Consider the following 21,196-nt stretch of genomic DNA (forward strand, 5'->3'; position numbering starts at 1 on the left):
TAGACGGCCTATGAAATGGTACATTCATGGGCTTGGGTTGCAGCAGCTGGCAGTTTGGGGCACGTGTCATAATACTAAGAGGACACCGCCGCTTCGGGCATGTCTCCTAGCTCCGCGTCATCTTTCCAGAACTTGGTCCGAGTTTTTCAAACGAGGATTGAGTGAAAATCGGAGTGGCGGTGGGCCTTTATATGGTAAATTCGTAAATGATTTACAAACAAGTGAAACCAGCCCAGCCCGGTCATCATTTCCATAAGAGGCACACATGATCATTTTGCCAATTGCAATTTCGAAATGATACATGCCTAAAGTTGAAAATGAGATAATCATTTCGCTGACGGTGGATCCGATCTTGTAGACTTAGTGGTACAAATTTTATTGCATCTTTGATAGTTAAATTGATGAGATGATGTGACAAATTTTGAATCAATAAGTTTATGACGAGATGATTTTCAAGCAGACGAGGCGAGTCGATAGCACATGCTCACCTGCCAAAATACATAGTGGTCGGGGTCATATCCCCCTATCCACACTTCAATGCTAAAGTCAATTTAGGGACAGAGTGAAGGGGTGAAGAGAGAGTTGTCTAGAATGTCCGTAGTTGATTTTTCATACCTAATTTACAGATGATGGGGAGTATTTATAAAGAAGAACCTTATAGATAGAATATGAACGCCTAACCCTGACTGGTTGTCAGATGACAGTCTATGGCAGTAGGCTTAGTCTTAACCCTGACCACTAGCGCGGCAGGTAGTCATATCAACCTGATAATAGCTAGCTATCTCCATCTTCGAGATGCTAGGTGTTGGGCTCATGACGGGATCTGAAATGAAGGTGAAACTGATATGATTGGCTGAGGTGATTCTCAACTCAAAACGACAGGGGCAGGGATCTTCACGGAGCAAACGAGCTTAGGTACCATCTCGGCCGAGATGATACCCACAGTCTACATAAACCGAGTTTATCCAAGCGTTTGTCTTGTAGATTTAGTGGTCCAAATTTTGCCACATCTTTAATACTCGAATTAATGAGACGGTGTGATAAATTTTGAATCGCTAGATCTATATAGACCGAATCTATCCAAATATTTGCTTCCATGTATGGGTACCTCGACAACTCCGAGGTAAATCACCCCGGTCCCTATGTTCTCAAAAACCTTGACTAAATCACCCTGATATCATTGGCCACCTTGGCCAAACTGTCATAATTACTAACGCCTCGGTCGATGATGTGACGAATGACTGGTGACTTGATGCGATTGACAGCCACTCTATTGTTGTCCTGTTTCTGACACCGTCGCCCTAGATTATCATGCAACGTCAGACAGTCAGTAGATCTCATCATTTTGCCAGAGATGCTTGAGAATGCTCACCTCGGCCAGCCCGCATGTCCAAGGTGAATCCACCTCGTCCCTCATCAGAGCTCACCCGTCTTGTATTGAGGATGCTCACCTCGGCCAACCCGTATGTCCGAGGTGAATCCACCTCGTCCCTCATCAGAGCTCACCCGTGTCTTGAGCATAACTCCTGAGTTCGGCCGGATCCCTGGTCTACCGTGTAGGTGACCTCGGCACCTCCACCTCAGCTGCACGCTGATGATGTCAAGCCACCTGACATCACCCAGGACCAGTGCTTTATCTGAAAAGCATTGGAGGCACTTAATGGCACCTGCACAGTACTCGCCGTCATCATACCCGGAAGGCTACAGTGTCAGGGTCAGATTTTCTGACAGTAGACAGAGCCGTAATGCCAGAGAGTGGGTCCCACTAGCATGAGCCTTCCGCCCTGTCCTCTACTCTCCTATAAATACCCCACATACACCCCCAACAAGTAAGCACACTGTTCATTTGCTTATACTTTAGCATTTTCTCGTTCTCATACTAACTTGATCGTCGGAGTGATCCCAGGGGAGAAGCCCCGCCACTCACTTCGGACAAGAAGGTTCACTTCGGACACGAGAATTCACCTCACCTCATCTCGGAGAGGACTGATTTAGGTCGGCCCATTTACCCACCAAAAATCACCTCTTCAATTGGCGCCGTCTGTGGGAACGAGACTATTACTAAAATGAGATCCACGCGCTCCAGAAGCGGAAGAGTTCCCTCAAACGGGGCTGGGCAGACCTCTTGAGCCCAGCATGATCGTATCTCTGAAGAACAAGGGTCCCAAAGGACCCAACCCAACAACGAGGACGCCATCGCCAAGATGGCCGAGTTCGTATCAGACAACCCCAACATTTTTGAGGAGCTAGGAAGATACCTCAAAAGACAGGGGAAAGAAAAGGCCGAATCTTCCAAGAGGAGGCTGACGAAGTCTCCTGAAGTGCCCTCAGGCGAGGACTCTGATGAGGGGCATCTCTCTCGGAGTGCCTCCAGGCGTGCCTCCTCCAAGGCGACCTCTAAACTTGCCTCCATCTCCCGGGTGTTTTCCCGGGGACTGTTGGGGAAACGAGCCGAGGACCCACCTCGGCACCCCGGGGGCCTGGCTTCTGACTACATAAGGGCTCCGCCCTTTACTGATGACATTAATGGGGAGATGGTGCCCCCGAATTTTAAGCTTCCAAACTTGCACACCTATGATGGTCGAGGTGACCCCGAGTATCACCTCCGCGCCTTCATCTCCGCCTTCCAACTCTATTGCGTCCCCAACGCCGTGATTTGTCGGGCTTTCCCCATTTTTTTACATGAGACTGTCCGAAAGTGGTTCTGGAGTTTGGAACCGGGAAGCATTTCCTCCCTGGACGAGCTGATAGACCGGTTCATCCACTGCTTTGTGTCGTCTCGACCAATCACGAAAACTTCAGCTTACCTCTGAACCTGCAACAGGGTCAGGGTGAATCACTTCGTTCGTATGCTCAAAGGTTCAACGATGAGAATGTGCAGATACCTGATCAGAACGAGCAGGTAACTATCGCCGTCTTCACCAACGGGTTGGTGGCAGGGATTTTCAACACCGAAATCCATCGGGATTACCCCCGTACACTTCGGGAACTCTGGAAAATAGTGGACCAGGGAATTCGAAGTGAGGATGTAAATCGCATGAAGCGAGAAGCCCAAGCATCTCGTATGGGGCAAGATCCCCGGAGAAGGAAAGACACCGGTCGAGGTGAACCAGGCCCAAGTGGCACTTCAAACCAACCCCGAGACCGCCGGAGTGTCTTTGACCGAATCGTAAAAGGCCGATCTTCCACCTCGGACGCCAAGCTGACCCCGCTCAATTCTAGCCGGTCTCATGTTTTGGCGGTGATGAGGCAAAACCACCTCGGCCGAACACCTCCTGAGATTTCGGGAAGGAGGGATAGGAGGAACTCCAATTTCTACTGTGCCTACCACCGAGACGTTGGGCATGAGACCGAAGATTGCAACGACATGAAGCGAGAAATCGAAAACCTCATTCGACAAGGACACTTGAAGCAATTCGTCCGCAAAGATGGGGGTCTCAACCGAAGCGCCTCCCACCGGGAGAGCCGGGGTCCCCGCCGAGAAGACAGGCGAGACACCAAGCTTCATTGCCGAGGTCCTGAGGACCATAAGGGGGATCAGAGGCCTCCACACGATGGATCGCGGGGCTACGGCCCAAACATTGTCGGGGTGATCAACACCATCTCAGGTGGCCCAACGGGAGGAGACAGCCAGAACTCCCGGAAGCGGACCTACCGCCAAGCCGGCATGGATGTGGCCGAGCCGAGCTCGAGACTGTCCGAGGTGATAACCTATGGTCCCCGTGACCCTGTCCCCGCCGCCTCCAGCAATCACGAGACTCTCGTGATTGAGGTCCTCACTAACAATTACATAGTCAAAAAGGTCTATGTTAACCCCGGAAGCTCGGTAGACGTCATGTACTACCGAACTTTCGAGAGTTTGAAGCTGACCCGGGAGCAACTCACTCCGGTCAGAACTCCCCTTGTTGGATTCGGGGGACACGTCGTCCACCCGGAGGGTATGGTGAATTTGATGGTGACTATCGGGCGCCATCCCCGCTGCCGAACTGTGCCTGTCAGTTTTGCGGTGGTCAAAGCGGACTCTCCTTACAACATGCTGATAGGCCGACCCACGCTCAACGCCTTGAGAGCCGTATACTCCACCTACCACCTGAGCTTTAAATTCCTGACACCTGCGGGGGTGACCGAGATGAGCAGTCACGTGGGCGCCGCCCGGGAATGCTACCTCGCCACCATTCAAGCAGCAGTCACACCCCGGCCCTCGCCGAGGTCAGAAGAAAAGAGGCCAGCGGTCCTCTCCATAGACTGCATCGACCCTCAGAAGGCCGGAGAATCCAACAGGTTTGAGCCGGGGGATGAGGTGGAACAAGTAGTCTTGGATGAGTCAAGACCTGACCAGGTGGTCCAAGTGGGCGCCGGACTCCCCTCACCCCTGAAAGAAGAAATGATCTCCCTGATCAAGGACCACCGAGATGTCTTCGCGTGGTCCGCGGACTAAGTGGTCGGAGTGCCACCCGACCTCATGACGCACCAACTCAATGTTAATCCACAGGCCCGCCCTGTGCGGCAGAAGCGAAGGCACTTCGGCCCCGAACGTAGCAAGGCCATATTGGATGAGGTCGACAAGCTCTTGCCCGCCAAGATGATCCATGAGATTCAATATTCCACCTGGCTGTCCAACCCAGTCATGATCAAAAAGGACACCGGTGGATGGAGAATGTGTGTGGACTTCACCGACCTCAACAAGGCCTGCCCTAAAGACTGCTATCCTCTCCCAAGGATAGACACCCTCGTCGACTCGGCGATGGGTTACGAGATCCTTTGCTTCTTAGATGCCTTCAAAGGGTATCATCAAATAGGGATGAGTGAAGAGCACCAAGAGAAAACGGCGTTCTACACTGACCGAGGTACTTATTGCTATACTACCATGCCATTCGGGATAAAGAACGCCGGGGCGACCTACCAGAAGTTGATTAACCGCCTCTTCAAAAATCAGATCGGCCGCAATGTGGAGGCCTACGTGGACGACATTCTCGTCAAGAGCCTAACTACTTCGGTTTTTCTGTCCGATGTGAGGGAGGTCTTCGGCGTGCTGCGGGACTCGAGGATGAAGTTGAATCCCAAGAAGTGCATCTTCGGCGTCACCTCCGAAAAATTCTTAGGATATCTAGTTTCCCGCCGAGGAATCGAGGCCAACCCCGACAATGTCAAGGCCATTCAGAACATGTCTCCACCTCGGAACCTCAGAGAAGTCCAAAGACTAAATGGGCGCCTGGCCGCGCTGAACCGCTTCCTGTCCCAATCTACTGAGAAATCTTTGCCCTTCTTTAAGGTGCTGAAGAAGTCTGATCAGTTCGCCTGGACAGAGGAGTGCCAGGCTGCCTTTGACAAGTTGAAGTAGTACCTCCATCACCTGCCAACTCTCGATTCACCTCGGCCCGAGTAGAAGCTCTACCTCTACCTCTCTGCAGCTGACGAGGCTGTCAGCGCTGTTCTTATCCGGGATGAGGGCACTCAAGTGCCAATCTACTACGTCAGCCGAGTTCTCCGCGGGCCGGAGATTCGATACACTCAGGTGGAGAAACTTGTGCTGGGATTAGTCCACGCAGCTCGGCGGTTGAAACCCTACTTCTTAGCTTATCCCATTTCCGTCAGGACCGACCAGCCCATCCGCCAGATATTGGTGCGACCTGAAACTTCTAGTCGTCTCACCAAGTGGGCTGTCGAATTGGGAGAATATGACTTGTCTTACGAGCCACGCACTGCCATTAAAGCTCAAGCTTTAGCCGACTTCCTGGCCGAGCTCATCTTCACGGAAGGTCCAGGGTCCACCTCCGCCTCTGCCGAGGTGTCCATCCCATCCCTGTGGACATTGTATGTAGATGGATCCTCCAATGGAGAGGGCAGCGGAGCTGGATTGCTCCTGGAGGGCCCCCAGGAAGAAGCGTGCTCGTACGCCCTCCGCTTTGGCTTTCCGGCCACCAATAATGAAGTCGAGTACGAGACTCTGATCGCTGGACTCCAGCTAGCCCGTAGACTCGGCGCCCAACAGATCCATGTTCGCAGTGACTCCCAACTCGTTGTACGCCAAGTTCTCGATGAATACGAGGCCAAGGATGAGACCATGCAACGGTACCTCTCCAAAGTTTGCCAACTCACCGCGTACTTCAAGTCTTTCGAAATCCAAAAGTCCCAGAATAAGCGAGCCAACGCCTTATCCCGATTGGCTTCCACCTCATTCTCTGACCTCAACAAGACAGTTTTGATGGAAGTGCTGGATGAACCGGAATACGTGGAAGAGGTGGCCTGCCCCGTGCACTCTGAAGAAACCTGGATAACCCTGTTCATCCTTTTCTTGGGTCAGGGAACCCTCTCCGAAGACCGAGTCGAGGCGAGAAGAATACAACGTAAGGCGGCTCGGTACGCTCTCCGCGATGGAGAGCTGTACAAACGCTCCTACCTCGGCCCATGGCTAAGGTGTGTCACTCCCGAGACAGGACGCCACGTCCTCCACGAGATCCACGAAGGCCTGTGCGGAGCTCACGTCGGCCACAGAATGCTAGCCAAGAAGGCTTTGCTTCTTGGATATTTCTGGCCCTCTGTTCGGCAGGACGTCCAGGATCTCGTTCTCGGTTGCCCTTCCTGCCAAGTCCACGCACCCGAGCACCACCGGCCCTCAAACTTCATGGTTCCCATCACTTCACCCTGGCCATTCGAGCAATGGGGGACAGACATCATAGGACCTTTCCCCAGAGCCGTCGGGGGTTATACCTTCCTGGTAACTGCTGCGGATTACTTCACCAAGTGGGTTGAGGCCGAGCCTCTGAGGACCATCACTGGGCTGGCAATTCAAAAATTCTTTTGAAAATGCATCGTCTGCCGCTTCGGCATACCTCAGGTCATCATCTCGAATAATGGAAGGCAATTTGTCGAGAACCCCTTTAAAGCTTGGTGCGCAAACCTTGGCATCAAACAAAATTTCACTTCGGTAGGCCACCCCCAAGCCAATGGTCAAGCAGAGAACTTCAACCGAACTCTCTTGCATGGTCTCAAGACCCGACTCCACCAAGTTGGGTCATCTTGGGTGGAGGAACTCCCCAGTGTCCTATGGTCGTATCGAACCACGCCGAGGTCAGCTACGCAAGAGACCCCCCTTCTCCTTGACCTATGGCGCCGAAACTGTCATCCCGGCAGAGATCCTTACCCCCAGCCCTCGGCTGGCGGCCTATGCCGCCGAGGTGAACAACGAAGAGAGGCAGCTGGATCTCGACCTCGTCGATGAACGAAGGGATCTCGCCTTAGCCCGGATAGCTTCCTACAAGAACACACTGGCACACTATTACAATGCCCGTATCAGACACCGTAGATTCCATCCTGGAGACTTGGTTCTTAGAAAAAACTCAGTCAGTCAAGCTGAACCGCAAGGGAAATTATGCCCGAAATGGGAAGGCCCTTATCGAGTTGTGGAATCTGACCTTAAGGGATATTGTAAACTGAGTTACCGAGATGGCTCATTAGTGTCGAGGTCTTGGCACGCCGAGAATCTCAAATTGTATTATGCTTGAATTCTTAATCAAGTTATGACTTCGAATGTTATGTTATTTTTCAACATCGATATTGCGCTATTAAAAAATAAGGGGGACAAGCAAGGGACGAAGTCAAAATAAGAAATTAAAGTGCTGAGATGAGAAGAAATAGACTTTCATTCAACAGAAAAGAGGTGTTACAAAAAATACAAGGCCAAGGTCGGAACGCTACTAAACAATCTCCATCTCGGCCACCCCTTTAAGACCCACAAGCCTAGACCCCCGTCTCAGCTCCATCCACGGTCTTGGCTCCCTCCTAGGCAGCCTTCTCGCTGGTCTCTTCCCCGCCGGGGTGAAGCTCATCTCCTCCAGGAACTTCGCCCACCTTTGCGCCGAGGTCTCCCTCAGTATCCTCCTCCTCGCCCTCCTCGAGCACTTCATCGAGTTCGGACAGCCATTTGTTGAACTCGTCCTGGACCTCGGCCAGGTTCCTCCCAGCTTGGATGCCCTCGGCCATCCGGTCGCATAACTCCTTCGAGTCCTCATTGTAGCTGGCATGGTTCTTCAAAGACTCCAAGGCTTCGGAGGAGAGGTGAGCTGCGGCCTCGTCTATGGCTGATGTGAAGCCAAACATGAAGTTCGGCGTGAGCAGTTGGCCGAGGTCCCTGATGAATGTCTCGGACTTCCGAAAAGCGTCCACGGCCGAGACTCCAGCACCCTCGAGAGCTTGCTCATGTGATTTCTTCACTTCGTCCCCCATCTTCTGCTCTTCCTCGAGGGCCGATCTGAGGCTGTTGATGGTAGCTACGGCCTCCTCATCCTTCACCTCGGCCTCCTTAATCCTTCTTTCAAACTCGGCCTTCTCAGACTCGAACACCGCCAGTTTTTTCTCCAACTTGGAGATCTGATTTCGTAGCTTGCCGGTGTCCTGCTCCTCGACCAGAGCGCAATACCGGTGTGTCATCTCGGCCACAAAGGCTGAGTTGAAAGCCGTGGTCACCATGAGACTTTGAACCATCTCGGCCGAGCTCAGTTTCTTCATGAACTCCAAATCCCTTGGCAAGGTGGAGTGCATTACTAGCTCTTGTGCAACCCGAGAATGGCCACACCTGTCGTTGACCGACACTTTCCAGTTCGGACACCAATGTTCACCGGGGTGAGTCTTCTCCTCCCCGGGAAACACCGGGGGCTATGGAAACGATTCCATAGCGAAGTCCCCGAGACTGCATTTACCGGAGGCTTCAGCTGTTTGCCTCGGCCTTGAGGAGGCGGGAGTGCCGTGACGACTCCGAGGGGCACCCCCTCTGGCACAGACGAGGTGGACCCGGTAGCCGCTGCGACTGAGCTGCTTTGTCCTGCCGAGGTGGGAGTGTTTTTGGCCGTCGAAGTCTTGGTAGCCTGCCCTTGTGACTTCTTCTTCGGCGGAGGGGCCGACGTCTCATCAGAGCTCTTCCTCTTCGGCCTCTTGGCCACCTCGGACGAGCCCGATACGACGAGGTCGGACAGTTTAGTCACTGCACAAGAAACAAATATTATCATATGTCTTAGCCGAAGTGAAAGCAAAGTTATGAAAGAAAATTACAAGGTTTCTCAAGTTTAGTGGAAAAGAAGGGAGTCTTGGTGGTATTGATCACGGCTCGACTTATTCCCCCATCAACGAGCACGGCTTCGGGGTAGTCGTGGCTGAACAGCCGAAGCTCAGACTTCATCAACTTCTGGAAGGACTCCTCCTCGGCGTCCCCCGCAGAGGGGTCGGCCTTTGCCTTGATTGGCCTCCACCAAAAACCCCTAGGGAAGTCCACTCCGGATACGAAGAAGTAATCGCGCTTCCAATTCTTAATCGAGTTGGGAGCACCAATCACCAACTTCGGGATGTCGTTGTTCCGATTACAGATATAAAACCATCCCTTGTCCGTCCCGTGCGCCTTGAGAGTGTAGCATCGGCGGAAGAGGTCTATAGAAGGAGTCACCTCCTGATGTCGGCACAGCATCTCGAAGCCTACAAGGATGCGGACAGCGTTCGGGGTGAGTTGAGTAATCCTCACGCCGAAGTGACGAAGTACATCCCTTAAGAACCTCGACGTCGGCATCCTCAGCCCGGCCTCCAGCTGTTGGATATAAATGGCCACCGCGTCATAGGGGGGCTTCTCGGCTGAGTCATCCACCCCGGGCGGTGTAATTTTGTACCCCGGTTGGAAAGGGTACTTGTTTATCACCTTCTCGGCCCTATCTCTTCCTATGCGGCTTCTAAATTTCGGCATCTTGCCGAAGTCGATGTTGGCCGCGTCCCTTGGAGCGACTGGCTCCGGTACGCCCTCGTCACGAGGTATCTCGGTCCCGAGCTCGGTATCGTAGTCGACCTCGGAACCACCCTCGCTCATCTCGGACGACTCCAATCCCGAGCCTGTCTCGCCGGCTCTCACTTCGGCTGATCCTTCCTCAAAACTCGGCGTCGACCCCTCAGAGCTGGACGTCGTCACTTCTTCAGGGTCTGGCCTCACCTCGGTCTAGTAGCTCGGTGACACGGTTTCTTTATGGGTCTTAACTGTTTTTGCCATGTGTGAAAGACGAGATGGAAAGAAAGAAAGATACTTACTATTGACTACGATATCGGACGCGGTGATGACTTCGGCGGTGATCTCGGCTGGCAGGATCGATCTCGGCAACACACGAATTTTGCAAGTAGCAGAAGGGAAAGTGATGGGCCATGCGGTGAAAAGGACCCCTATTTATAGGGGATGACAAGAATCCGAAGAGGCGGCAAGGATGCGAAGAGGCAGCCGCGTTCGAATTCAAAAGGACGTGTTTCTCTCTCTCCTCATTAATGTCCCGTCCCTTCATCTGACACTCTCTTTGCACGAAACGTCCCTTTACTTCACGACACGACGGTTACCAGTGACCACGTCCTGTCAACTGACTCGCCCACGTGTCACGTCCCCGCATCTTCCGGAGCAATTTCGGGACCCCGAATCTTTATGACTTCGGCACATGGAAGCCTCGGTACCTCCCTGGCCCGGAGCTCCCGAGGCTTGGGGGGCTTATTGAGGATGCTCACCTCGGCCAGCCCGCATGTCCAAGTTGAATCCACCTCGTCCCTCATCAGAGCTCACCCGTCTTGTATTGAGGATGCTCACCTCGGCCAGCCCGTATGTCCAAGGTGAATCCACCTCGTCCCTCATCAGAGCTCACCCGTGTCTTGAGCATAACTCCTGAGTTCGGCCGGATCCCTGGTCTACCGTGTAGGTGACCTCGGCACCTCCACCTCAGCTGCACGCTGATGATGTCAAGCCACCTGACATCACCCAGGACCAGTGCTTTATCTGAAAAGCATTGGAGGCACTTAATGGCACCTGCACAGTACTCGCCGTCATCATACCCGGTAGGCTACAGTGTCAGGGTCAGATTTTCTGACAGTAGACAGAGCCGTAATGCCAGAGAGTGGGTCCCACTAGCATGAGCCTTCCGCCCTGTCCTCTACTCTCCTATAAATACCCCACATACACCCCCAATAAGTAAGCACACTGTTCATTTGTTTATACTTTAGCATTTTCTCGTTCTCATACTAACTTGATCGTCGGAGTGATCCCAGGGGAGAAGCCCCGCCACTCACTTCGGACAAAAAGGTTCACTTCGAACACGAGAATTCACCTCACTTCATCTCGGAGAGGACTGATTTAGGTCGGCCCATTTACCCACAAAAAATCACCTCTTCAATGCTCTTAGTATAAATACCTCCTCTTCCTTAACACAGGTACATATTCTTTATTACTCGTACTACTTTACTCCTCGTCTAATACTTAATCCATATCGAATTTAAGTATCAGAGTAAGATCGGAGAACAAGACTTCGACTATTCCCTCTTGGCAGGTGAGTTCGTATACATTCGACTCGGCTCGCCCGTCCGGAATTCACCTTCTTACCATGCATCCTTATTCATTTATGCTTCTTAATATTTTTTTTTGGTCTGGGAAGATAATTGAGGGTTGCAACTTGCAAGTGACATCTGGGCGCGTTCTGCGAGAATAAATGTATTTGCATGTAATCTAAGGGGTGACTCATAAATCTCACCCTTTTTATCTGTTACGGACCTCACCCCTTGGGCTAATGTTGACGTGTCTCTACTGCATAAAAATTTCAACCGCGCCTTTAGACTTTGAAGCTGGCACGCTCTAAGGCGGGTTACTTTTAAATCATATTATCACGCCTTTATCGCACGGCTTAGTCGAACCGAATTCTTAAACCCAAAACCCATCGAGGAAAGTGGAACGAAGAATCAAAAGAGAGGGAAAAAAAAAAAAAAAGAAAGAACCTAAACTCTCAGAATCTTTGCAACTATTCCCAGCACAAACTCCAAATTCACTAGACCTATATTAATGAACTCATCGTATCCACAAAGCAAGATTGTATCCAAAATTCTGACAAGCTCCAATTCATAACTTAATGATTCCTTCACTTTCACTAGTACTAGTTTTGGTTGGCTCCATCGGAAAAATCGAAGCCCAGACTGACTTTTCCTCACTTCTAATTTTTTGTTAGTGGGGTTTGCAGGCGGATTCTTCACGGCCCAGAATATTTTTAAGTTTCTTACCCAGCTTGCTTTCACAGTTTTTCTCTTCCCATATAAATTAAGGCATTCATCCATGTACATATTCAGGAAACCTGGTCCAAAATTCGGCTGACGAATTTCAAGATTTTAAAATGGTTCACAAAGTTTTTACCTGGCGTTATGGGGGCGGGAGAGTTTTTCTTTGTGGTTCCTTTAATGGGTACTTTTTTATTCCTTTCATTAAACTTCTTATCTGATTCTTTGCAGCTTAGTATCTTTTAATTCAGCAAATTTTGAGCTTTATTTCAGCAGATCTTTTAATTCAGCTTAGTATCTATTCATATAAATTTCTAGGTGGACAGAGAGGATACAGATGATTAATGTGGAGGGTTGTGCTACTGTTTTTCAGAGGATTTTGGATCTTCAGCCGGGTTATTATCAGGTAAAGATTGGATTTTTACGATGTTCATCTTCATGCAGTCATGTTTGATAGGGCTAGCAGTGTTAGTTTAAGTAAAAGTAGTTAAGTGTGCTCAATCAAAGGTGGTATTTGTGATTATGTTTTCGATAGAATTGTGGACTTATAGATGAAGGATGTGCTGCAATATTTGAAATTTAGTTGGATTCACGAGAAGTAGAAAGCAGCAAGCCTGAGTTGGCCATGGTTCTGTGAATTGCACAATCTGATTTCTGCATTTTCTTCCTGGATATGGTGATAAACTTAGCTAAAATCTTTCTTCCTGGACATGCATCAGTATGTTTCCAGCAAATATACGCCTAGTGTTATTGAGAATGTGCATTAACATGTATATGTGGGAGCTCATCATAGAAATCTGCAGATTCATGGACATGTAGCACTTAAGTTAATCCTTGTCTATGCGCAAATGTGTGCATGTCTTTCTGAGCTAGTTCAAATTGGTTTGGTGATTTATCTGAACTTTCACACATACCATAATGTTCTCTAGTGACATAATACTAGGTAAATCTGTTATGTCATTACATCAGATATAATGCAGTACTATGTGTTAATGCAGTATAAGTACTTGGTTGATGATGTCTGGCGAGTTGATGAGGAACAGCATTGTGTTCAGGATGGGTTTGGAATGATTAACAACGTGGCTTATGTGGAGGAAACAGAAATCTTATGTCCTTCCTTTTCTGCTCAATCTTTACATCAGAATCAAGTAGTCTCTCTCTCTCTCTCTCTCTCTCTCTCTCTCTCTCTCTCTATGCACATACATTCATGCAAAGACTGATACAGGAATACTCAAGACTCAAAACAGGGTTTCCTGTTTCATTGACTCTTGTATGTGATCTGCTGCTTGTTTGGTTGTTAACCAACCAGGGGACACCTTCTGGTGGCTCACTTCATAAACCTGTATTTCAATTGCCAATCAACGAGATTGATGTTTTGCGTTACCGTCTGTCACTGCATTTGTCATCATCTACAGTATATGACTTGATGCCTGACTCAGGCAAGGTTTGAAGGCCTTCTACTTTACTTATATCCAAATTTCTTTTTATTTTAATGATGTTTTAGCTATTGCCTTGTTAGTGATTACTTACGGTGGTGTTGCTTTAAAAACAGGTTTTTGCTTTGGATGTTGGAGCTGCAGTGAAGCAGGCATTCCATCTTATGTATGAAGAGGTAGAATCTCTTTGCCTTTCTCTACTCAAGTAAATTCCTGTTTATGTTATTGTATGCATAGTAGGCTATAACTAGTTAAAGAACCTCTTTTATTTGGCCAGCCTTCTCTGTCACTGTTTATATATTGGTTTGCTCTTGGAGGTTGAGTTCCTGAAAAAGAGTATCACGAATCATAAGGTAAAAATAAAAGACACTCGTTCTATTGGCAATGCTACAAGTAATGTAGTTGAGTTGTCAGAAATTTATTGGTCCTGCGGAATTTATGAAATTTGATGAATGGGCAATTTAGACCAATATTGATATTCTTATTCCAAATTAACTAAATATGGTTTCCAGATTATGGAAGTTGGTTTCTCAAAAATCAACTTTAAAGTCGATTTCTAAGAGCTGGACATTTTCCAGATTATGGAAGTTGCACAAACCGGAGACGGCATCCACGGGTTCACCACAAATTTACCATAAGTGATCCCAATAACTGAGTAATTATTGATACCAATTTCTTCCACCAATTTTCCAACACAAATGATTTGCAAAACTTCAAACCTTTCATTGGACCCAGTGATTGCAAACAATACGAGGTCAAGAGCCTACATTGCATTGTACTGTAGGCACCATTAGTGTGCAGTGGCTGGTCCAAACCCATAAATTAGGATTACAGAAAGTTTATAGGTGAATATGATTTTGGGTTTTGGCCCTTATAAATATTTTGTCGTTTAATTGTCATTGGTTTTGGACCTTAAGAGTATATTGTGGTTGATTTTCATTTTTATCGTTTGAAAGGGTAAACCAGCTGTGAAGATGCATCATTGAATCTTCATATGCTTTGGGAAGATTGGATTGGATGATGTTTGATGATTTCTAATGTGTTTGAGAATAAAGATGTGAATTTCAAAAGAAGAGAAGAAAAATAACAGTGAAGGAGGGATAGGGAGTAGTTGATTTCTTAAATTCAGTGTTTTTTTTAAAGAGAGACTTTAAACTCGCTTTCCTAGAAATGGACTTCTATATACTTATGGATACCGTAAAAGTAACACTCTTTCTTTAATTTGGAAAGTAACAACTGTTTAATGAATTATAGGAAGGCCTTATGGATAAGTCAAGTCAATCAATTTGAACTGTTATGTAGTTTTATTCTTGGTAAATGCAAAAACCATTAAAAGCTTCTTATTTTCTTGTTTCTTCTTCAATCCTTTTCTCTATTTATGAAACTCTTTCTTATTTTTTAACCCTTTTCCAATTATTTAACATTGTGGCATTTTTCAATTATTTGATTTCAGGGTGTTGCAGTTCTTCCTCTGTGGGATGAACAAAACACAAAGATTGTGGGGATGTTGACTGCCTCCGATTTCATATCGATTTTGTTGCAGGTATATTTTCATATTCCAGCTGTTACTTCCTAGGAATTAAGAGTAATTGAATCATCTATTTAAGCTTTCATAACCAAGGGAAAATTAAGCCCTCCAGGGCTTGATCTGGTGGTTGAGGTTGCTGAAGATGGAGCCTTAGGTCCCTGGTTTGAACCTTGCCGCCAGCAAGTTGTGGAGGGTGGGGAATAGTCTGTGGGGTTCACTCCTGCGGGACACCCCTAAAAAAAATAAAATAAAATAAAAAAACCAAGGGAAAATTAAATAGGGATTTTCTAAACACTCCAAAGTTAACAATCTGAGTTTAATATTCAGAGAAAAGTTGTGTTTATTTATTTTTTTGTAATGATTACCAAGTGGCAGAGATGAATCTAATTTCGCCCTCTTAAGTTGTTAACCTGTTGTGATATGAATCACTTATCACTTTCCAAGGTGGACAAGTCCTACCTTTACAAGTATCAATGTTAAGAAATTCTAAAGGATATCAGGTAATCTCTCAAACAGGAAAGAGAGGAGTGAACATGTAGTGCTACTATCTTATGCAGTGCAATGTATAGTACAAAGTAACTACATAATGGTTCTGCACATGTTAATATGTAAAAGAATCAAGTGCTGGATTCAATGGGCAACTTGTTTACCATCTTGGAGTAGGTAATCATACTGTCAACATCTAACTTACTGCAATTTAGCTATTGTTGAGACTTTGGATACCAAAACATTCAGGTAGGTATCCTAATCTCAAGCATGTAAAGGGATTTCTTAACCTTGTTATAATGCAACTCAACAAAAGTTTTACTTATAAAAGTCAAGGTAAAGCGTCAAAATTCCTAAGTTCACAATTTTTTCTGCAGTTAAATCTTTTGATCTTAGGCTTCCTATTCCTGGTGATACTTGAGAAATAGCATAATCGTTCTTATGATTTGTCAATATAATGAGAATCCTAAATGAAATTGATTACCTGTATCGAAGCCATTATGATGATTCAAAATGATTGATAGTCTTTGACTCTTTTCTTTTTCCTATCATACACTTCATGTCATTGTTTCGAGCAATTTTCCAATATTACCATTTTCGTTCATGTGTGACTGCATAAAATTCAAACTTTCTGCAGCTTGACCGTAATCGTGCTATACTGACTGATGAAGAAATTGAAGAGCACACAATTTCTGCTTGGAAAGATATAAAATTTCGACATCATAGAGAAGTCAGTGGGACCTCACAGCCGCTTTGCCGAACGGCTTTAATCCAAGTAAATATTCTTAATAAGATGATGTATCATGGTTATTTTGTCTTCTTTTCTTGGTTCATGGATCAGGAAACCAAGCGTATTTCTCATTGCAAAGTTTTTGAAGATTCAGTTTTCTGGTTTCGACTATTTAGCAACTTTTACCTCCAGTTTACAAAGAGCAGGTAAAACCCCTTTCTATGTTCATTTGGTGCAACCAACAGGCTGGTCCAGATGAGTCGTTGAAAGATGTGGCTTTGAGGATTCTGCACAACAAGATTTCTGCAGTTCCAATTTTAAGTTCAAGTGAAGATGGGTCTTGTCCTAACTTATTATTCATAGCATGCCTCTCCGGAATACTAAAACGTGAGATTTCCTTACCTTTGATGTCTAGTACTCAATTAATTCTTTCGTCTGCTGTTGACGTCAACCATTATTTTTTAACATTCTATTTAAATTGTAGATATATGCAGGCATCTTCGAAGACATCTGGAGTTTCTGCCTCTACTGCAGCAACCAGTTGGTAATCTGCCATTAGGTACGTGGGCTAGAGAAATTGGGAAGAGCGGTGATCGTCTACTGCTAACATTGCGAGCCAGTGAGCCACTTAGTTCAGCTCTTAATTTATTAATCCAAGGTGCAGTGTAACTCTCTTTTTCTCCTACTGTATACTTTAAACTCTCTCTCTCTCTTTGGAACGCTATTGCACACTGAAAACATTATAAGAAACGAGCTACTTTGCAATCACATCTCCTGTTAAGAAAGATTGTGTATCTTTCAGTGTCCCATTTAGTTGATCATTATGTCACTCCTTCACTTTCCTATTCTTGCATGGAGATCACTATAATTCTGAACTCTCTAAATCTTATTATTATGATACTATCTTATTCGCTTAAATTGTATATACCTTTTCTGATTTTTGATCTTTTCTTGACAGCACGTGTAAGTTCTGTACCTATAGTTGATGACAATGGGATTCTTGTAGATGTGTACTGTAGGAGGTAACTACCGAAGTATTTACAAATCTACTAAGGTTAATGGCTAAAACATCAATTTCTTTCACTTGTATAAACTTCCTAAATGGTAACATGACTATGTTCATGTAGTGATATCACCTCCTTGGCAAACAGCAATGGTTATACTCGTATTCAGCTTGATCAGACAATTATATCTCAAGTAAGTTGACATGAATCATACTTTCTGGCATCTGTTATATTTTAAACCTTGTGGGTGACCAGAGCATCTTTGACATATTAGTAGTTCCCATCTATTGCATCTGATCCTAATAAAAGATGAGAGATCTCTTGACTTATCAGTAGACAGTGTTCAGATGTATTGCATACAAGGCAGTAACAGTTCATAACACTCAAAAGGATCTGTTGAATGGAAGAAAGGTTCACCATGTGTTATTTCATATATTTGTAGCAGCCTTACGTGCTCTTTAGATCTGGGCGTAACCTAAAATACCATTTTCCTGTGCTGCTTTTGTTCCTTCTAGCAACTTTTTAAGCAGCTATATTACTTGCTTTTTGTTTTCAAGTAATTGGATTCCTGAAATGAGTCATGTTGTACTTCAAGATACCATATCCATGAGAATTTGTATCTGGTGACTCCATTGAAAGATAAAGCATGTGTGGTGTGGACGAAGCTATTGAGATAAATGAGGTCAAGTAGACAGTTGAGATTTGTGGTATGTTGAGAAACCACAAAGTAATATCATAATGAAATCCACCAGAAACTTCACATCTCTGGAGATTGAACAAAGCAATACAAAAAAATCTTAAATCCCAGGTGTCTACAGGAGAATTATCATTTGAATCTGATGATAAACAAACATTTAAAGATTTTCAGTGAATGTCCGTTCATTTTGACTTCTGGCCTAGTCTTGACGTGGTTGGTTTCTGCATTGAGCCATTTTTAGACATGTAATCGCACCTTTTACATTTGACACTGAACAATAGAGGCGAGGAGAGTATTTTGTCCTTATAGAAGTTTCTGAATTTCCTGTACTGATTCTGTGATTCAGGCGCTGGAGATTGCAGATGTAACTAGCCAAAGTCGGTATCAGACCTGTACTCGTTTTGATTCCTTGTATAGGGTGATGGAGCTTCTCTCAGATCAAGGTTCACTTATTCTTGGTCCTGTTTGTTAAACCTTCTTGAACTGCTCTATATATTAAGTTTAACTCATCCTGTCTTACGCTCATTCCAGCTGTGCGGCGTGTTATTGTCATTGAGGCCAGCAGCCGACAAGTAGAAGGCATAATCACCTTAAGAGACATTTTTAGTTACTTTTTAGCTTAATTCTCTTGTAAATTCTCTCTCGCATGTATCAAAATTTTGCCTCCCGGCGAAAACAGTCTTGATAGACATGATCTTACACTTCGGCCAAATATTTTTGTTGGCACTAATTAATGGGCATGATGCAATATTTACCTAATTCTCGCGCTTTGTTTTAAGCCACCTTCTTTGTCAAGGAAGCCAGACAAATTTCACATGCTGTGTCTTTCAAACTTTAACAGACACCTTCAGATTTATGCTGCTCAAGTACATTCAAAACCAAATGTATCTCCTCAGCAAGAGGATGAGCATCATCCCCAGCAACAAATTCATGTGATACCCCGTTTAATTGAATCAAGCTACAACCGGCACTTTTATTGACCCTTGTTCTATCACTCAATCTCCTCATCCGCACCAAGTCATCCCACCTCTCTGCATTTGCATAAACATTGGCCAAGACAGAATATACCCCACCATCTTCAGGTGTTATGGCTATCACACGCTGTGCGGCTTTCTCAGCAACCTCAGTGTTGCCATGCATCCTACAACCTCCAAGCAAACCACCCCACACATAAACATCTGCCCCCATGGGCATTTTCTCTATCATCTCCACAGCCTCTTCAACCAAGCCTGCGCGTCCAAGCAAATCCGCCATGCAACCATAGTGCTTCAGTTCCTTTGGGACTCCATAAACACCCTCCATCTCCGTGAAAAGCCTCCTAGCCTCATTGGTTAGACCTGCATGACTACACCCCACCAATACGCCCAGAAATGTCACCCCATCTGGTTTTATACCAGCATCAGCCATTCTGGTGAGGTAATCAAACAAGAGCTTTCCATGACCATGCATGGCAAATCCAACCAGCATTGCATTCCATGTATACAAGTTCTTTTCACGACTGGACTCGAACAACTCCCTAGCAGTCTCAATGCACCCGCATTTGGCATACAAATCCACCAAACCAGTGACCAAGTATGCATCGATTTGAATCCTATCTTGCAAGATGTATTCATGTATTCTTTTCCCCTTTTCCAGTTCTCCCAGCTGTGCACAAGCCGAAAGTGCACAAACCAGTCCGATGTTATCAGGCTTAACTCCTAACACAAGCATTTGATCAAAGAGGTCAATAGCCTCTCTGGACCGGTCCAGTTTTGCATACCCTGCCAAAAGGGTACCCCAAGAAACTGCATCCTTTTTAGGAATCTGGTCAAATAATTCCCTCGCCTTCACGGTGTCACCAGCCTTAACAAATCCGTCAATCATCGCATTATATGAAACGGTATCTCGGTAGGAACTCCTGTCAAACAGCTTATACGCATTGTGAACATCGCCGGCAGTAGAATACACGTGAATGAGATTGTTACAAACAAATAAATCAGCTATAAACCCGAGTTTGAGGGCTTGACAGTGAAGGGCTTTGGCAAGTGAAAAGGAATTCATCCGGGCACAAGCTTTAAGGGCAAAAGGGAGGGTGTGGGTATCAGGTGGGATGGAGAGTTGGCACATTTTAGCGTACAAAGCCAAGGCTGTTTCAGGGGAAGAGAGGAGGGTATGGGCCCTAATGATTGTGTTGTAGCAAAATGTTGATGGGTCAGGAATGAGATTGAAGAGGGCGGTGACATAGGATGAGAAAGTTGGATCGGTGGAGATGGAGGGCGAAAAAGTTGCAAGGAGGCAAGTGAAAGCGTGGAGGATTTGAGCGAGGAAGGGAGTAGGAGGATGGAAAGAAATGAGGCCTGTCGTGATAGCTTGGGCATGGACTTGGTGGACTTGTTTTATGGTTTTGCAGTCCAGTTTGAGAGTTTTAATGAGCTTCGATGATAGTTTATGCATTATTAACGGTCTTTGTGGAATGTGGGCGGGTTTTTCCTTCTATTTTTTTCCGTCTCCGGAAGGAGAAGGGGGATTCATTTGTCGAGGCTTTTGCCCTGTATGAATTTTGGCTTTCTTTGGTAGGTTGGTAATGTGTGTGTGTGTGTTTATTTCAAAACAAATTACATAGCAATGTATGAATTTCAATTTGGTTGGTTAACGTCAAAAATTGGCTTTGAAGAGAAGATGCAATCTGGAATTTTAGCTTCAGCTGGGACTGGGAGGAGTCTCTGAACTGAACTTGTTGAATATGTGGGATTAGGTTATCAATTTGTGATCACACTGTAGTGGTAAGAAAAATGCATGAGTGGAGTGAAAAAGGAAAATAACACAAAAGCGTGGACGGCAGGATTCGAACCTGCGCGGGCAGAGCCCACATGATTTCTAGTCATGCCCGATAACCACTCCGGCACGTCCACCTGGGTGGTTAGATCGGTAAAGGATATAACATTTACTTTTAAGAGATTCTGACTTTTGAAGGGCAACTTTATATAGTATTAGAATTCAATAGAGTAGGCGGTCTCTTGTAAATTACTATAATTTTCTAATTCTTAATTTTTAGCTTTAAAGAAGCTAAAAACTGAAAGAAGAAATAGTCGAAGACAACATCAGACGCTAGATTTTTCAAAATTAGAAGCTAATAGCACTTGAGAAATCTATGGAGAGCGTAGTAATAGAATTTTGAAGATTAAAAATGGGTAGTCTCGCTCTCATTGGAGGTTGGTCAGGGAAAGGAATAAAATATACTCATGAAAACTTAACGGACTGGACTTATCCAAACAAACTGGGATCCAA

General features: G+C 46.0%; 2 protein-coding genes and 1 non-coding gene across 9 annotated transcripts; 1 reads left to right on the forward strand and 2 right to left on the reverse strand.

Annotated features, from left to right (window-relative positions):
- The first annotated feature begins 11,195 nt into the window (after positions 1 to 11,195).
- Positions 11,196 to 18,688, forward strand: LOC113739676 (sucrose nonfermenting 4-like protein). Of its 7 annotated transcripts, XM_072045616.1 has the most exons (14): positions 11,196 to 11,333; positions 12,121 to 12,232; positions 12,367 to 12,454; positions 13,047 to 13,196; positions 13,274 to 13,492; positions 13,601 to 13,660; positions 14,938 to 15,027; positions 16,136 to 16,273; positions 16,474 to 16,615; positions 16,713 to 16,886; positions 17,187 to 17,250; positions 17,356 to 17,425; positions 18,276 to 18,372; positions 18,461 to 18,688. In XM_072045616.1, the coding sequence occupies exons 2-14, from the start codon at positions 12,165 to 12,167 to the stop codon at positions 18,550 to 18,552; spliced, it is 1,452 nt and encodes a 483-aa protein (XP_071901717.1). In that variant the 5' UTR covers positions 11,196 to 11,333; positions 12,121 to 12,164; the 3' UTR covers positions 18,553 to 18,688. The 7 variants fall into 7 exon arrangements, 6 of the variants coding, with proteins under 6 accessions (XP_071901717.1, XP_071901718.1, XP_027122762.1 ...); XM_072045617.1 differs by lacking the exon at positions 12,121 to 12,232; XM_027266961.2 differs by lacking the exon at positions 11,196 to 11,333 and having other exon boundaries at positions 11,532 to 12,232.
- A 50-nt stretch (positions 18,689 to 18,738) lies between these two features.
- Positions 18,739 to 20,666, reverse strand: LOC113739674 (pentatricopeptide repeat-containing protein At5g61800-like). Its single transcript, XM_027266957.2, has one exon. The coding sequence runs from the start codon at positions 20,360 to 20,362 to the stop codon at positions 18,764 to 18,766; it is 1,599 nt and encodes a 532-aa protein (XP_027122758.1). The 5' UTR covers positions 20,363 to 20,666; the 3' UTR covers positions 18,739 to 18,763.
- A 72-nt stretch (positions 20,667 to 20,738) lies between these two features.
- Positions 20,739 to 20,820, reverse strand: TRNAS-AGA (transfer RNA serine (anticodon AGA)). The gene has a single exon. It is a non-coding gene; the product is annotated as a tRNA-Ser (tRNA).
- Between the last annotated feature and the right edge of the window lie 376 nt (positions 20,821 to 21,196).

The sequence above is a fragment of the Coffea arabica genome, chromosome 4c, assembly GCF_036785885.1.
Source record: "Coffea arabica cultivar ET-39 chromosome 4c, Coffea Arabica ET-39 HiFi, whole genome shotgun sequence".
Lineage (NCBI taxonomy): Eukaryota > Viridiplantae > Streptophyta > Magnoliopsida > Gentianales > Rubiaceae > Coffea > Coffea arabica.

Bases quoted from the DNA above. Each gene is read 5' to 3' on its own strand.
- LOC113739676 (XM_072045616.1), top strand. From the start codon at position 12,165: ATGGTTCACAAAGTTTTTACCTGGCGTTATGGGGGCGGGAGAGTTTTT. The intron at 16,274-16,473 runs GTAAATATTCTT...TGCAACCAACAG, and splicing joins GCCGAACGGCTTTAATCCAA to GCTGGTCCAGATGAGTCGTT. The intron at 17,426-18,275 runs GTAAGTTGACAT...TCTGTGATTCAG, and splicing joins ATCAGACAATTATATCTCAA to GCGCTGGAGATTGCAGATGT.
- LOC113739674 (XM_027266957.2), bottom strand. From the start codon at position 20,362: ATGCATAAACTATCATCGAAGCTCATTAAAACTCTCAAACTGGACTGC.